At 42.1% G+C, this 15637-nt stretch overlaps 2 protein-coding genes across 5 annotated transcripts; both read left to right on the forward strand.

Annotated features, from left to right (window-relative positions):
* Positions 1 to 926: 926 nt before the first annotated feature.
* Positions 927 to 3618, forward strand: LOC129599447 (carbonyl reductase [NADPH] 3-like). 3 transcript variants are annotated; one of them, XM_055497672.1, is made up of 8 exons: positions 927 to 1001; positions 1074 to 1123; positions 1282 to 1369; positions 1626 to 1807; positions 2019 to 2131; positions 2611 to 2736; positions 2895 to 3051; positions 3140 to 3618. In XM_055497672.1, the coding sequence occupies exons 2-8, from the start codon at positions 1097 to 1099 to the stop codon at positions 3320 to 3322; spliced, it is 876 nt and encodes a 291-aa protein (XP_055353647.1). In that variant the 5' UTR covers positions 927 to 1001; positions 1074 to 1096; the 3' UTR covers positions 3323 to 3618. The 3 variants fall into 3 exon arrangements, with proteins under 3 accessions (XP_055353647.1, XP_055353646.1, XP_055353648.1); XM_055497673.1 differs by having other exon boundaries at positions 958 to 997; XM_055497671.1 differs by having other exon boundaries at positions 930 to 1123.
* An 813-nt stretch (positions 3619 to 4431) lies between these two features.
* On the forward strand, positions 4432 to 15580 carry LOC129599444 (armadillo segment polarity protein-like). 2 transcript variants are annotated; one of them, XM_055497668.1, is made up of 14 exons: positions 4432 to 5108; positions 8005 to 8165; positions 8712 to 8963; positions 9037 to 9331; positions 9958 to 10216; positions 11001 to 11248; positions 11449 to 11656; positions 11715 to 11859; positions 11955 to 12574; positions 12720 to 12887; positions 12944 to 13124; positions 13238 to 13344; positions 14611 to 14719; positions 14888 to 15580. In XM_055497668.1, exons 5-14 carry the CDS (start codon positions 10016 to 10018, stop codon positions 14932 to 14934), a joined length of 2034 nt encoding a protein of 677 aa, XP_055353643.1. In that variant the 5' UTR covers positions 4432 to 5108; positions 8005 to 8165; positions 8712 to 8963; positions 9037 to 9331; positions 9958 to 10015; the 3' UTR covers positions 14935 to 15580. The 2 variants fall into 2 exon arrangements, with proteins under 2 accessions (XP_055353643.1, XP_055353644.1); XM_055497669.1 differs by lacking the exons at positions 4432 to 5108; positions 8005 to 8165; positions 8712 to 8963; positions 9037 to 9331 and adding an exon at positions 9422 to 9854.
* Positions 15581 to 15637: the final 57 nt, after the last annotated feature.

A 15637-nucleotide genomic window follows, 5' to 3' on the forward strand; every position in this document is an offset into this window, starting at 1 on the left:
CCGTTTTTATTTTATTTCGTTTGTATTGTCCAATATTAAATATACCAGGGGCAGAAGTCTTCTTGATCGGTCCGACAGAAGACAATGTTTTTCTTCAAAAAGTTTTCATAATTTGGTCACCTGGTGTTAAAATTTCTAGATTAGTTTTCGTAGTATAAGCTTCGCTCATATATTTCGAAGCATAATCTTAAATCCATAAAAGAATTTTATGAGTACAGAATAGTGGAAAAACAAAATAAAAAAACACCTTGTGCGATCAGCAGGTATTCGCGTATCGCTGCTTGGGGGTGGGAAAAGTGTACCGGTAACGGAAATATGTAACCGTATACTTGAAATTTTATTTAAAGTGACCAAAATATGGCAAAAATCAAAGTCATCTTCTTGGAAAGAGTGACAATCTTCCGAGCTTTTGTGTTGCTTTTCGCTTTTATTACTTGCGTATGCATGCCCACTGCAGGGCTGACAGTATCCGTACCGCCTACCGGTAGTGGTACTATACTATAGAACATACTTACGTTAATACTGCCTTGGTTGATAATAAGCAATTCCATTCGTGTTTTTTTAATATGTTTAGAGTATTTAAGTTTAAATTAAGTTTCTAACGACGAATGCGCAGTAATTTAACAGTTGAAGTTTATTGAAATAATTTTTTCTTCATAGTTATGTAAGTAGTGTAGGTAGTTCTGTAGGTAGTTAAATAACGGTATTCCAACGAAAACTACGAAATCCTTGGATTTACGGAAATCCGTTTGGATTTCCGTAAATCCACGGATTCCATGGAATTCCATGGCAATTTCCTTTCCAAATCCTTTCCACGGGCGCGAGCCCGTGGATTTGTCCTCCTTAGGTAGAAGTATTAGAGCAACCGCCATCATTCAACGGTTATAATTATTGTAAAGTCATCTTTTGCGGCTTGGCCGGTTCGACAAAGTTGTGGTCGTCAACTTGTTGCTAGTTGTTACTGACTAGTGACTACTGACAATGTAAATATACGTAAGTAAGTAAGTACATAATTTTGGCAGTCAGAGTTTTGGGAACTTTTAATTCAGTTGCCATTGTTTGAACTCTTTAAGAACGACAGCAATTATCAAGCACAATGAGTGCCGGAAAACGGATTGCCCTGGTACGGATGAGCTACAACCTACTCTACCATTCAGCTGGATGTTCAGTTTTCAGTTTGCCATGTCTGTCTTCTTGGCCCTTGGGCGCCTGAGATTGGAACAAAAGCACAGGAGCTGCTTTTTGGATACATCATACATTTGAATGGTTTTCGTTCTTCAGGTGACGGGTGCGAATAAAGGTATTGGATTTGCCATCGTCCGAGGATTATGTAAGGCGCTGGGCGATCGTGGAACTGTTTATCTGGCTGGTAAGCTGTAAGCTGCAGTAAGCATAACATCGGAGCTTGGCACTGTGAGTCTGTGCTGTACTGCGCTGTCGGGAATGCTTTTCCTGCGCTTAATAATTGATTTTTTTACCATCTAGATTATTTTTTTACGGAAGTATACGTATCTTAAAATTCTTAATTCAGTGATTAAAATCGTTGTTCGGCTTTTCTGAAAGCGTGGTTATAATTAACAATAAACTTCAGATCTGCGAAACAGGAAAATCCATTTGATATTTAGCGCGGAACGAGCAGCTGGGTCAGCAGTCCGTGGCTGAACTAAAAACGGAAGAGAATCTCCACTCAGAATTCATCCAGCTGGATGTCACTGATCGGAAAAGCATCGAAAAAGCCCGTGACGCGATTGTCGAACGACACGGCGGACTGGATATCCTCGTCAATAATGCGGGCATGGCTTTTAAAGTGAGCATAAACAGTGATTAGATTGCATAGAAAGTCCTCATTGGAACGCTGAAAAAAAATTGCACAAAAATCGCTGAAGTAGCAGATGATTAGTGAGCTTTCATCTGGTAGCATTGTACGAGTGTATAGTGTTTTATAGTGTTTTCTTTATAGTGTTTTTTTTCTTGTAGATATTGTTTACAATATTATGATCGTACCTTTTCCACTGCAGCACGATGCCACGGAATCGTTTGGACAGCAAGCCGAAGTGACGATGGCAACAAATTTCTTCGGTCTGTCGGATGTGTGCGATGTCATGTTTCCCATCCTCCGATCTCATGCCAGGTTGGTCTTGCTTCTTAAATTTCTACATCTGTCGATCATCAATGCTATCCTGTTTCGTATAGATCTCGCATCGAAAATGCTTATGTATATGCAAATATTTAAATTACTTTATTCTTTTAACACCTGTTGAGTTACCATATTTTCTGAATTGATTTTGTGATATATTATAATTATCAACTTCAGTTAGTTCAGTATTTTCTGCCATCAGCATCAGCCTCCTTTGCATTGGTGAAGTGGTGACAGCGCTTCGAAAACGCTTCTGCACGTACAAATATTTCGAAGTTTCTGTGTAGAAGTGTGCTTCTAGTGTCTTTGAACTGCGTTTGAACGATAGTGATTTGATTTTCAATTTTTGGAAGTATTGTATACTGAATTTAACCTGAGTTAGGCTGAGTACACGCGTTTGCTTTTGGTAGGATTTTGATGACTAAGGCTTATAAAAAACAGTACTCGAATAATATTTTTTAACAATTGTTTAGGGTGGTGAACGTGTCCAGTTGTCTGGGAAATGTGAACACTATCACCAGTGCGACCATCAAGGCCCGTGTCATTTCCGATGATCTGACCGTAGACGAACTAAAAACGATCATGAGCGATTTTGTTTCGTAAGTTGCTGGTTTGGTTGTATCTTATGAATTAAAACGGAGAAAGTACGTTGTGCCGGAAGGTGGAAGAGAAATTCTGGGGCTTGTAGAATTCCGAGGCTGCAATTTTTTGGATTGGTTTTATCGGTCACACATTTTCCGGTTTTTTATGCTTGTAGAGCTGCGAAGCGCGATACTCAGAAAGCATATATTAAGGAAGTTGGTTTTCCCACTTCGGCCTACGGCATGTCGAAAATTGGTGTGACGGCGTTGTCCAGCATTCAACAACGCCAACTGGACCAAGATCGATCGCGTACCGATATTGTCGTTAATGCGGTATGCGTCGAAACTCCATAAAAATCTCGTATTATATGCAGTATATATTCAAAGACAACTGCACAAAAGCCGCCGGTTGTTTTGGCAGATTCATCCTGGATATGTGGATACTGATTTGACTAGTCATAAGGGCTCGCGAACTATCGACGAAGGTGCCGTATCATCTATTTACGCCGCTCTTCTGCCGGAAAAGACCGATATCCGTGGACAATACGTTTCATGTAATTCTCAGGTGGAAGACTGGCGCAAAGGTGTTCAACGCACCGCTTGAAGTCTTTCCTTTGCCAACTTATCGCGCCTCTCGTTCCCGGTTTCTGTTTTCCAGAGCATCAATTGCTTTCCAACGATTTGTGCTTTAATATTTTTATGAAAAAGTAGAGTTGTGAAGTTGCTTTGTGGTGGCATATCCCAGATCAGACTGCAAAGGTCATAGAAATTAATTTTTAGTTTTTGTTTACAGTGTTACGATTTTGTAGTTGTATTTGGCATTTTTTTTACTTGTAAAATCAATGGTAATGGGTGAAATTGGCATACTCATCGATCTACAGAGTATTTCCATAAAGTTAACTTCTAACTAACGTTTACGCCTACGGGACACTGCAGATAAAATGCAAATAAATGTAACGGTTATGCTTACTATTATCGTAAGCCGCCGATCCGTGACTATGACATCTGGCCATATACTCGTATCAATAAAAACTTTTGGAACTTCTTATCTTTCGATGCTTTGCGTTGCTACTCTTGCCGTCTTACAGTTATTTATGTATGTACTCGTGTAGAATATTGTCTTAGTCATTGTTTATGTACGAAAGGATGAATGGACGGCTGACAAATAAAAATGACAGCAAGTTGATTGAAATTTAAATATTTTGCATTCACAACGCTAGAAATATCAGTGAAGTGATATTAAAACAAAATATTTGATATATATAGTGATATTAAATATAGTGATATTAATATTTCAATATGTAATATTAATAAAACGAAATATCAGTGATATTAAAACAGTGATACTCTGTATATCGGTGATATTAAATTTACTTGTAGCAAAGTTAGCAAATCAGCTGTTAGCCGACTTTCGGCAAAAGTTGACATATTTAAATATAAAAGTTACCGCTTTTACAGGTTTAAAAAAATCAGTTTAATCCCGATCTGATGAAATGCAGTTGAATTTTTTTAAAGGCGCAGTGGTATACTGCAAATCCTCATTGTCGACATCTGATTTCAATCTCGAAAGTGGCTCCGTGAGAACAATGAGCTTGTTGCTCATGCAGGAGGCAGCCGACAATACGGGAAACAGTTGCAGAACTATATTTTCTATATTTTATCCAGAAACATTTTATCCAACTGCATTAAATTTAACTCCCTGAAAATTTGCATTTTTTTCCATTATTTTATTGTTTTTCGTTTTTCATCCAACTCTGCTGTCTGTTGATACAGTTATTATTCGTACATCATACTGTATTATAGTTTGTTACGATCATTATTTTCGCGAAATCCAGCCACTTCATCACTTGCAATTTGCAGCAGTTGAGTGAGCCTTTTTGTCCCTCCGACTTTCCTGTGAAGCGTTCGCGTACAGTGCAGTATACAGTTGACTAGTGTTCCTGCTGTGGAAATTCGTTTCTTCCCTTGATCGAGAGATTTTCCCTGAAAATGCTGCAGTGAATTTTGCCTTTAGCGAATCTGATAATAAACGCGGCAGTCATATGCTGACCATGAGTGATGGTATGGAAACGCTCGAATGCGAAGTTGACGTGGATTGTTTCTCTGATTTTCCTGATGATCTCTGTCGTGATGACGCTGTGGCACCGTATCACCTTTATGCACTGTCTAGCTGTTGTTTCGGTGTCGCAGACTCCACGGCACTGGGGAAACAATGCCGGAGCGCCGCATGGCACAGCGGAGCTCGGACACGGACTGCCACAAAGTCCCGCGGGAATGACACAACACATACAACGAGGCAACGCTTCGCACCAGGACGGTGTGCAACAAAATAACTACTTCGTGCCACGAAGTTCGTGGACTCCGGCATAGACTCGGTAGTGACCACACATGTAAGTGTTCATTCGCCGTTTTAGAAGCAGGCCATTCTACATCTGTTTATATCAACACAATGAACACACGCAGCAGGAGGACGGCTTGTTAAGTTGTTGGTTTCGTGGTAAGAAAACAGCGGGAAAGACCGGGCTGGGACATTTTGAGTTTTGACCAGCCTGAAGCTGTAAACACGAGGGAGTATCTCGTTTCAGTCGTTTGTCATTGCCAGTTTTAGTGCGCCGAACTACCAGTTAGCTCACTACCAGTCAAAATACGCTGTTGGCTGAGGCTTGTGTCGTAGCATAGTGCGACTATTTTTATAGCGGCCTCAATGCGATGTGTACGGGAGCTACCGTTAACGTTGTTAAGTCTGGGAGGTTACAGTATCATCCCGGTTGGTGCGTGAACGATGGTTAAATTTTTCTTTGTTAACTCTCCTCTTGATAAGTATGGCAAAACTCCAAGAATTTTGTGTGCTTACGAGTGAAAAGTGAGGACCAGCTCAGCATGCTTACTATTGGCAGCGACTAGCGTCACTTCGACGTTCCAGACGCTTCTTAATTACAGTTCTGTAACCTGATCCTTACAGTAGCATATGATTCCAAACGATCGTGTAGCTAGCCCAAACGTATACACAGATTTCGGGCACCCACTACCCAGCGGATCGCTTGGCGAATAGAAGTACCCAAACCTCGTTGATTCAAATTAGCTATAAGTTTTGTAGCTTTACTCTGCCATCAACGGATACAGATTTCGGGCACCCAGCGGATCGTCTTGCGAATACCCAAAACTCGTTGATTTAAAATAGCTACAAGCCGGTAACTTTATGCGGCCATCATGCGCGACAACCAAAATCTTCCCAAATTTTTCATCTTTCGACGCATCAGTTCGCAGACTTCATCCGGAACCAGATCCTGTTACGGGATCTGGTTCTGGATGAAATCTACTGTTTTAACAGGATAGGTTCATGAGATCGGCCAACCAGTGCGTCAAAAGATGAAGAAACATTTGGGAAGACTTCTCATACTAAAAAAGTTGTCGCGCATGATGGTTGAATAAAGTTATGTCCGACGGTCTCCGACTCATACGTCCGATGGGCGCCCGGACGGATGGACGACCTTTGCTGCCTACCACTGCCTGGCATGGGACGTTACCTGCGTCGACACTGTCGCCCCATGGCATATCAAGTCCATTTCGACAGCTCCGGCAAGCTGCCGGATCTGCCGCTGCCCAGGCCGAAGACAAAAAAACCAGATTTTATGCGTATCTAGAAGGCAGATACAGAGTACATTTTTGTCCCACTACAGTAGTCTCTGAAACACTTGGGCCCTGGGAAAATCTGCATCTGCTTTAGTGAAGGAAGTTGGCAAGTGGCTACAGCAGCACACTGGACAACCTCGCTCCACGAATTTTTACGTCAGCGTCCGTCGATCAAAGTCCAATGAGGCAACGCGGCTTAAATTGGAAATCTTGTTACTGTAGCTCTGTTTTTGTTACAAAACTCACGCATTGTAACTGGCTTGTGGTAACAAAGTTATAGCCATTCTGAATCAACCAGTTTTGGGTATTCGCCAAACGATACGCTGGATGCTCGAAATTGTATCAGTTTGTGCTCGCTACACGATCGATTTGGATTCATTCGTTAGGACCGGGAAAATCTGCGATTCTGCATGCGATCTACGAGTAGTACGTCTGTGTATATACCTATTGTAAGAATGTAAATTATGTGAAATTGTGAACGTAACAAAACGCAGCTAGTCTGGTGCCACGGAAGATAGACGTCTGTGAAATTCTCGGCAGATCTCACTTAGCCGGTTGGAAAGATTTGTATAACAGGTCATATACTGATCAACACCTAAAGTACTTTGCGCGCGCAAAGTACTTTGCCTTGCGATAATCCAGTGATCCATATACCGGTTACTCGTATTGCACTCGTATCCGTCCAGAGTTCTGACTTTCTGTGGTTTTTATGAATTTTACCATTTTAGAGTGTTGAAATAAATCAGCCGTTAGCTTAAATTAAATTTTGCACGCCACCGTTTTTTTGTTACAGTAGTCTACGAAAGTACGGGTTTGTCATATTTTTTAAGACTTAAGTAGGCGGCAGCTCACAATTTCACACCTACTTTTGTATTACGAGTGTGTTTACGATAAATAAGGAAAACAGTCTCATAACAATAAAAAAATTGCAATGGACTTTCGTCAGATGAAAGCAGAAGTTTTACAAGAGGTCAAGAAACTTCGAATGGCGATGAACGAACCTATGGTTTCTAACTTCCTAAATCGCAGTCGTCTCGCAATCGGGGTTGCCAATGGTCGAATCCTCTAAAACTGGATAAAATTTTGAAACAAATTCTTAATCTATTGAATCAATACTTCCTATAAATGCCTGTTCGGGAGAGAGTCTCAATATTAACAAGAGTAACATGAGTTTAACTCTGAAGAGGTACTACTCAATACATATTGTTGTTTAAATTTACCGGCAGTGCCATACCAGGAGGCAGGACGTGACGTCTGGGGTTTAGGAATCTCTCCTGTCGCATAAAAATTTGTCCATTTCCGTTCCACTTGTAAAAGATTAGCATTCTGTATGACAAATAATAGCTATGAATTATAACGATAAATGGAGGTATTCGATCGTTGTGGGTACCCGTGGTTATTGGGAAAACTGAGCAGTTATTGTGATCTCACATATCATTGCCGTATAACTTCCGCTGGGGATGCTGGCATTGCGTCACCCATCGCTCTCCGGGACTTCGACCATTGAGCACACGAGTGGTTGCCAGTTAGATTAACCGACTTGGTGGGAAACGGTGTTTTAAAACGCTTAAAGCACAATGAATCGGCTGGATATTCAGTACTTAAAGGATGGAGGTAAATGAAGTTTATCATATTTTTTATTTGTCGTTTCAGACGCGTTCATTGTACCACTGTACAGTACAGCGTTAATAGCGGGGAAGTATATGATGGAAATGAAATGGATGCTGACCACCAGCCGCTTCCACCGGCTCCACCATCTTATGAATCACATCAGAAGGTTATTAATCAAGAATACACTCCTCATCAACTGGAAGGTCAGTTGCATTTTGCTCATCTATCAAACTGTGTTATTGCCTTGTCAGCAAACTAATTAATTATCGTCTTCGTTTCAACGCCTTTTCCTAGTGCATTTAGTACTGGTTTAAATCTGTCTTTTCCATTTCCTTTCCTGTTGGGTTTCTGTTTAGTAATAGTTCTCTTTCTAATACACTGGCGTGGTAGTTACGCTCGAACGCGAGGGTAATTAATGCGGCAGATCCCGACTAGTTCTTAAATAGTAAAATTACTGTCTTTTGATGTTTATTTAGCTGAAACAGCTGACCCATCAGGCTGGAGACCGCCACAATTTTCTTCAATCTGTTTGCACAGGAAATTTTTGACTAAAAATTGCTGCTCTACAATAATTTAATAAGTATCACGGAACAAGTACAAACTTCGTACTGGAAAAAATTTATAACAGAAACACTTTGCAATGCTATTCTGGTCGGGAATTGTACCCATTACTCAAATCGCATTCCCTCGTTGTATCTGGATAGAGAATCACTGTGTAAAAAGCTCTTTTGTACGTTTCTGGCCTGTAGAGTTGGCGATACCGCTTCCAATCTCCTCCACAAGCTTTTTTGTTCCGTCTCCCCACGGTCCGAAAATTTCGAATGCCGCCGCCATGAAGTTATACCGTGGTTGTAGCCCGCTTTGTTTCGTCAGTTTTATTCTTTCGGCGTGCTCCGCTGCGGCCCGGACGTTAACCGAGGTGAGATCGATCATCGATGTATGAGGAGCGAGGGTGCCCACACAGGTCACGTCGATAGCCAGCGGCTTTCCTCGTTCCCATGGTACAACTGTGATCACATGATGTTTATGTTTTGTTGCGCCGGTAACCGCATTGCGGCTTTACGTTATTTTTAGGTTGAAGGCTGAACATTCTGTATGTTGACGTGTATGGCTGCACCATCCACATCGCGTACTACTACTTCTGCGCGTGGCTTGTACTGGGACGTCTACTTCCGAGAAATTCCCAGCAGAGACATTTGACCTCGACTCGTAACTTCCACTCGTACCTCGACTTAGTGGGAAGCTCTTTTTTTGTTGTTCTACGAGTACGACGGATATGCAGATTTGATCGGGCACGTGTAGTACCGGCTGACTCGTCTCTGGTCACTAGTCCACGTGCAACGTTCTAGAATTCTCTACTGTTCTCCAGGTATGTTTACGGTAAACCAGAATATATAAGCCCTGCGACGTAGCCAGCACGTAACATGAAGCGTTTGTAATTCTAACAAGCTAGAGAGACTTGTTCTCGGTGTGATTAAATTCCGGTTTGCTTGGTTTACGCATTCGAGTGAGGTACAGCTTAAGACCTTTGGTGACCTTTTCACTTAAGTCTTCGGTTCTTCCCTACACGGGCATGCGCAGTCGCTCTTCGGGCTGTCTTGCCGTGTAACGAGGTAACCTTCGCTTCTTATTTATTCTGTAACCTTTGGACCCAGGTCCAGTATCGCCTGGTTGATGGATTTCTCTTATCGCTTCTGCTACCATCTAGCGTGAGGTACAGGTAAGTGTAAACGTATCTTCTTGTGTATTTCTCGTGTTTGCAGCAGGGATTCCTGAGTTTCAGCAGTTCCTGTCCTGTTCCTGATCTTCTTCGTAGTTCGTTAGGCCATTCCCAGTATTCCCAGCAATTGATATAGAGTGGCTTTACCGATTGTGTCGTGGTCGACTAGTCGGTATGTTGTAGTAGTTTCCAGTTTTCCTGCAAGGTCTTACTTCCACGACAATTTACTCGTATTCAAGTGTGTGTCCGGTGATTGACTGATTTTCTGTTCTTAGATATCACGGAACGTGATTATACTCCACAACAACCCGCTCGCAGCGCATCCGAGCTACCATGTTTCAAGAAACTTTACCAGAAGGAACGGAATACCCAACTACACAGTTTACTACGGAACCGACAGCAATGGAATATTTGGCAGAGCCGGCACAGTTGTTGACGAAAGGTGTCCATGAACTGGCCCAGTTCCAGAATGACGCGGGCACGACAGTCAGCATGATTCCCGATTTGGTTCAGCTTTTACAGGATGAGGACCCGGTAAGAAGACTAATATCACAGTCTCCAATTAAATTTGTTCGCCTCGAAAGATGCGAATGGCGTTTTTTGGCTGATCGTATGCAGTTGAAAAGAGTAAACGTACGTGAATGCTTATTGCCTGCCGCTTTATTTGGTCAGTGTTTTGGCGACATTCTTTTGTAACGGAGACGCCGGAGAGCGCTTTTGTGACCATTTGTGATTTCGTGATCGAAGAATTTCGGTGTATCATAATATTTAGAGTGTTTTACAGTCTTTGATGCGTTTTCATGCACAGAAATTCTTACTAAACCGATTTAATACGGGGTTTCCAATTAAGGCGTAAGATCACCTTTCATGCACCATATTTCACTGATGCGGCTATAGCACTTAACGCTGCGGGTTTGGTTATCGTAATTTACGCTGCGGTCTGGTTATCGTAATTTACCTTTGACTTTATCGCCAGACTTCATGAAATAAACGAATTTCCGTACTGCTCGTCGTCTGGGCTCGTTATTTGTAATTAAAAGCATTCTGGGTTGCCTTGATGGTTTGATGGTTGAAACGTATTTTCGGAATTTTTGTATGGGGTTTGGTCATTAATAGTATTGGCTACTGGTATACTACTGAGGTAACGATAAATATTTTTTTGTAGTGCACTTTGCAGCATCCTTTACTAATGTTGAAATTTTTATTCTCGTACAATTGTACAATACTACACATCGCAGTGTTAATGTCGACCGACTGTACTGTACACGCACCGGCACTGGAGTTCTTTTTTAGTGTTGGTTATGTTTATCGTTTTTAGGAAATTGTGTCAAACACGGCCCGTTTCCTCCATCAGCTGTCGAAGGATGATGCCAACCGACAAGCCCTGATGGCTGATGCCCAAGTTGTTACCGCGTTGATCCAAACCGTGCATGCTGGTGCGGGAAAGGATAACGAAGAGATAGCCAATTCAGCAGTCAAAATCTTGTACCAACTGTCCGGAATAGGATCAGGCCATGAGGTCGTTGTCCGTTCCTTTGGAATTCCGTTTCTCATAAAACTTCTGGGGTAACAGTTTCCTTTGCGGTAGATCTTGTATTGTAATGGCAGACATGTTTTTTGTCTGCAATGAGTGTCGTCAGGACTCCATCTGTGAATTTTGCAGTTGAAAGATATAAGCCGAATCTGCAACATTCCTGTAGTGCGTACTCATGTTTTCCTGTCAAATGCAACACTACCATTAACAATAATTGTCTTAATTGTTCCAGATATCAGTATGGCCCCCTTGTTCGCTATGCAGTTACTATTTTGCATAATATGATTGTTATGGAGCACTTCCCGCAGGCCAAGACGGAAGTGTTTAGACATGGCGGAGTTCAAGCGATGGTGCCACTGCTGGATATTGCGGATGGTAAATTTGTCAGTGTGGTGTGTGATTGCCTGAAACATCTGACTATTGGCAATCAAGAAGCCAAGGTGCGGTATCTTTCACGAGTACACTGAGGCTGAACGCTGTTAACGATCTCATCCACAGGTGATTATTCTTGCTGAGAAAGGACCGGTTCGACTTCTGCGTGTCATCAACACGAATGCATACGAAAAACTGATAAATGCGGCTTTATCAGTGTTGAAGGCGATATCCGTCGATGAGCAGAACAAGAAGAGTATTCTGCAAAATAGTATGTTGTTTTTGCTTTAATTATTGGACTTGTAATGCGATGCTGTTTGGAAATAGGTGCATGTATGTAAGGCTGTGTACTTCGATTTTCTGCAGATGGTGTGGCGATTCTGGTGAATTTAGCTTACCGTTGCCTTGAATGGCGGTCAAGCCGGGTGCTGCTGACCTCAATCTTGTACTTGCTGCGTAATCTGTCCGATATGCTGATCAGTGATCGTGATTTCCATGAAATGGATTTGAGACCGCTGCTGAAGCTGGTGGTACCCTTGCTGGAATATCGGTCGCCTTGGAATTCAGACTTACTGGATCCATTGGTGTTGTGTTCCGTAGGAATCTTGAGCAATTTAACGTGTAACAGCGAGCTCAATAAGAGTGTAGTATGCCAGCTGGGTGGAATAGGCCGATTACTCAACGTTTGTCAGTGTTTTCCAAAGAAGGAAGAAGTAACCGAGCCCGCTTTGTGCACTCTGCGGCACATTACCAATCGCCATGATCAAAGCGCCTATGCAAAAGTCCAGGTGCGAGAAAGAGGAGGGCTCCGCCTGATCAACGCCATGCTGAAACAGCCGAATATTCAGTGGACGCTGATTAAGGCCATCGTTAGTTTGCTGCAGAATTTGGCGAGTGCTGAATCGAATCGCGATGAAATTCGGGACTTAGGGATCATGAAGCTGGTTGTTGATTACTTCCAGAGTGCTGTCCATATACTCCAAGAGGTATTAGGTCGCTTTCTCCCCAAATCAAAAGCATCATCTGTTGATAACTCTTTTGGTTTGGTTTTCGCTTAATTTCCCGGGATGTGGCTGTATTTTGTCTAGCTACTGTAGCACTGAGTTATAAATAATTTTGTTCTGTGGATAGTATCAGGCGTCGAGGTGCAATTTGCCATTGACCAACGTGGTCATTCAGAATATGCGGATGCATGAAATGCTGGAATGCATCATCGGAACACTGAGTCAGATGGCGAAGGATCCTAAAAGTCGATTGTATATTCGCAGCCAAGAATTTGTTATTCCTACGCTGGTTCAGGTAAATCTTGTGTTCGCAGTTTCGGGCCACTGTTGTTGCAAGCTTTTTGGTTGTAGTTGTTAGCGTTTCCGGCCAAGAATGTTATCCGATCTGCATCAGATCTGTTGGCGGAGCTCAGTGCTGACCCGGAAGGCGCAGCAGCCATCGCTCATCAGCCTGGCGCTGTTGAAACCCTGATTGCCATGGCGCAGCGCTGTCGGCACAATCCAAACAATCAATCTGCCGTAGGAGCAATCGGTAAAATAACTTACCCTCACCGCACCTTACGTTGCCTACAAAATTCCCATTAAAATTATACTCTTACTCTCTGTGGCAGTGGCTGATGCTTGTAATTTGCATGTTGTATTTAGCTACCACCACGCTGTACCGGATCCGGGAGGCTCAGGATCCGGAATTTCACGGGAAGCTTCAGAAGACGCTGTCCGAAGTCGTGAGTTACTATGGATCGGTAGTTTCGGTACGTTTTTATTTTAAACGTTTTTTATTTTAAAAATATGACATAATTTGATAGACTTACTGCACAGTTATGTTGTTAATTTTGCTCGATGTTTTGTTATATGAGATACGATCGTACGATGGACTTCATAAATGTGGTTACACTTAAGGCCATGGCTAGTTCGGCTTTATTCCTAATAGGCCATTTTGCAAAAGAAAGGCGCTTTACAGATTGAAGACAGCTCTATCCAACGGTACAAACACTGAAGTGATAAAATTCCAGGGTTATGAAATATAAATTTTTAAAGTTAGCTGCCTAAACTGAGTAACGACGCTAGCAGTGACTGGCCCGGCTCACCATTACGAACGCATATGCAAGTTAGCGCACCTGCGATGAAATCAATGGAGAGCACAGAATCGGGATACGCATCTTTTGTTCTTCTGTCAGCCATAAAACGGAGCACTGGTCAGCGGAATCAAAGCAAACACCGAAAGACAATAGATTTTGATCACACTCAAGTGTGGTAAGAAGCGGGCAATGGCTGTCTGGATAGTCACTATGGTTTGATATGTGTGGTGGGCTGAAACATTCAACATGCCCATGAGCGATGTAAACTTGCATGAACTTTCGAAGGCTACCATTCAAAATGCACCAGATAAAGTTTGAAAACTAACTCCTAATTCAGGCGATCTAACATAATTTTCAAATTTGATGCATTGGGTGTAGAAATACCTTAGAAGTATAATTGCGAGAGCGATTTTGAAAAAAATCGTTTTAACTCAAGTTATTTACGAAAATCGAAACTCAAAAAGTGTTTTTTTAAGTTTGTGGAGTTTAAAAATTTTTTTTCAAAAAAAGCTCTCGCAAGGTGCAGGAGGACTATGTTTACGATTTTCTGGGTGGTCTATCTAAAATTCTGTATGGTTGCCTGAAGACTAGTTAATTTTTGAGCGTGATTTATTCAGTTCGCATTTTAAACTGTGTGTTTGAAGCCGATCTTTCCGGTTTTAAGTTGTGAATTTTTCTCGATTTAAACTGGTTATAACGAAGTATCAAGAAAGAAAATACGATTTTAAAAAACTTAAAAAACTGACCTTCTTCATCTGAATAAAGCCAAACTAGCCATGGCCTTAAAGCCGATAGCGCTATGCATACGGGTGGCTATATGTAACCACATTTATGAAGTCCACTGTATGAGTAGTCATCTATGTGTCGGCACTGTTTTTATTCATCGTTATGCTTTTTCGGTCCATGTCTTCTGGCGTGCTAAGTTTTGCGATATTGCAGAATGAGAGCGCAGTGGACTACGACAACCTGCTGACGGATTCGTACCATCGTTGCCACTCCACTGGACCACCCAGCGTTCATGGGAGCGTCTACGGCACAGATTTGTCTGGTAGAAAAGTCCCTCTTTTCCGATGACGTTATTGCTTGAAAGAAATTTTTACAAGAGATAATTTATACTGAAAGCAAATAATTTTATTTGTCACTGTATAACAAATATTAAGAGATTAACTATAATTCTGAAATTTCTTGATTTATCCTTGATTTTGTTGTGTTGCAGTGTATGATCCGGAGACCATGTCGGGTATGGTCCTTCGTTCTTTGTAATTCTTCATGCTGATAGCCTCAATGCTGGGTGGATGAACTTTGGCATCCTTCATCAGCTGCACCACGTTGTTCAGCATTTCATTTCTCTCCTCCGTCGAAGTATCCCGGCACCAGGCTCCGATCCAGAAGCCGCGCAGTACAATACCGTTAAAATTCAAGGCTGCTTCGGCACGAGAGGGGGTTGTTTGGACATGCCACCGTATGTGACCAGCTGCGCCTGATTCGCATCCGTTTGTAATAGCGTTCACGACTCTGCCGTCCACGCAATTCAAGCCCAAGTTTGGCTTTGGTCAGACTGCCGAGAGTTTTACGATCCTGGAGGCCGGCATCGGTGATATTGCGTTGTATCGCCCAGCGATTTCAAGTGGGACAGAGTAGCATCCTGTTCCGGATGGTCACGGATGGTGTTGATCGTCTGCCGATCACTGGCTGCGGATGACCAGCTGACCAGCTGCACTGTTCGTGCCGTTCTGAATGATCACGTATCCTTTTGACCTTTTCGGAGGGCCTAAAAAGAAAATTATTTTTAAACTTCTGGATAATGGCTGGATGTTCTACATATTCTAATACATACATATTCTACATATTCTCAAGATTATGTACGGAAGGATGAATGGACTGCTAAGAAAGGCAACAAGTTGATTGAAACTCCTATTTTGCAATGACATATCATATTTTGTATTTTGCATAGAAATATTGATGA

This window comes from Paramacrobiotus metropolitanus, unplaced genomic scaffold (assembly GCF_019649055.1).
Source record: "Paramacrobiotus metropolitanus isolate TYO unplaced genomic scaffold, Prichtersi_v1.0 Parri_scaffold0000146, whole genome shotgun sequence".
In the NCBI taxonomy this organism is placed as follows: domain Eukaryota; kingdom Metazoa; phylum Tardigrada; class Eutardigrada; order Parachela; family Macrobiotidae; genus Paramacrobiotus; species Paramacrobiotus metropolitanus.

Bases quoted from the DNA above. Each gene is read 5' to 3' on its own strand.
- LOC129599447 (XM_055497672.1), top strand. From the start codon at position 1,097: ATGAGTGCCGGAAAACGGATTGCCCTG. The intron at 1,124-1,281 runs GTACGGATGAGC...TTCGTTCTTCAG, and splicing joins CCGGAAAACGGATTGCCCTG to GTGACGGGTGCGAATAAAGG. The intron at 1,808-2,018 runs GTGAGCATAAAC...TTTCCACTGCAG, and splicing joins ATGCGGGCATGGCTTTTAAA to CACGATGCCACGGAATCGTT.
- LOC129599444 (XM_055497668.1), top strand. From the start codon at position 10,016: ATGTTTCAAGAAACTTTACCAGAAGGAACGGAATACCCAACTACACAG. The intron at 11,249-11,448 runs GTAACAGTTTCC...TAATTGTTCCAG, and splicing joins TTTCTCATAAAACTTCTGGG to ATATCAGTATGGCCCCCTTG. The intron at 12,575-12,719 runs GTATTAGGTCGC...TTCTGTGGATAG, and splicing joins CTGTCCATATACTCCAAGAG to TATCAGGCGTCGAGGTGCAA.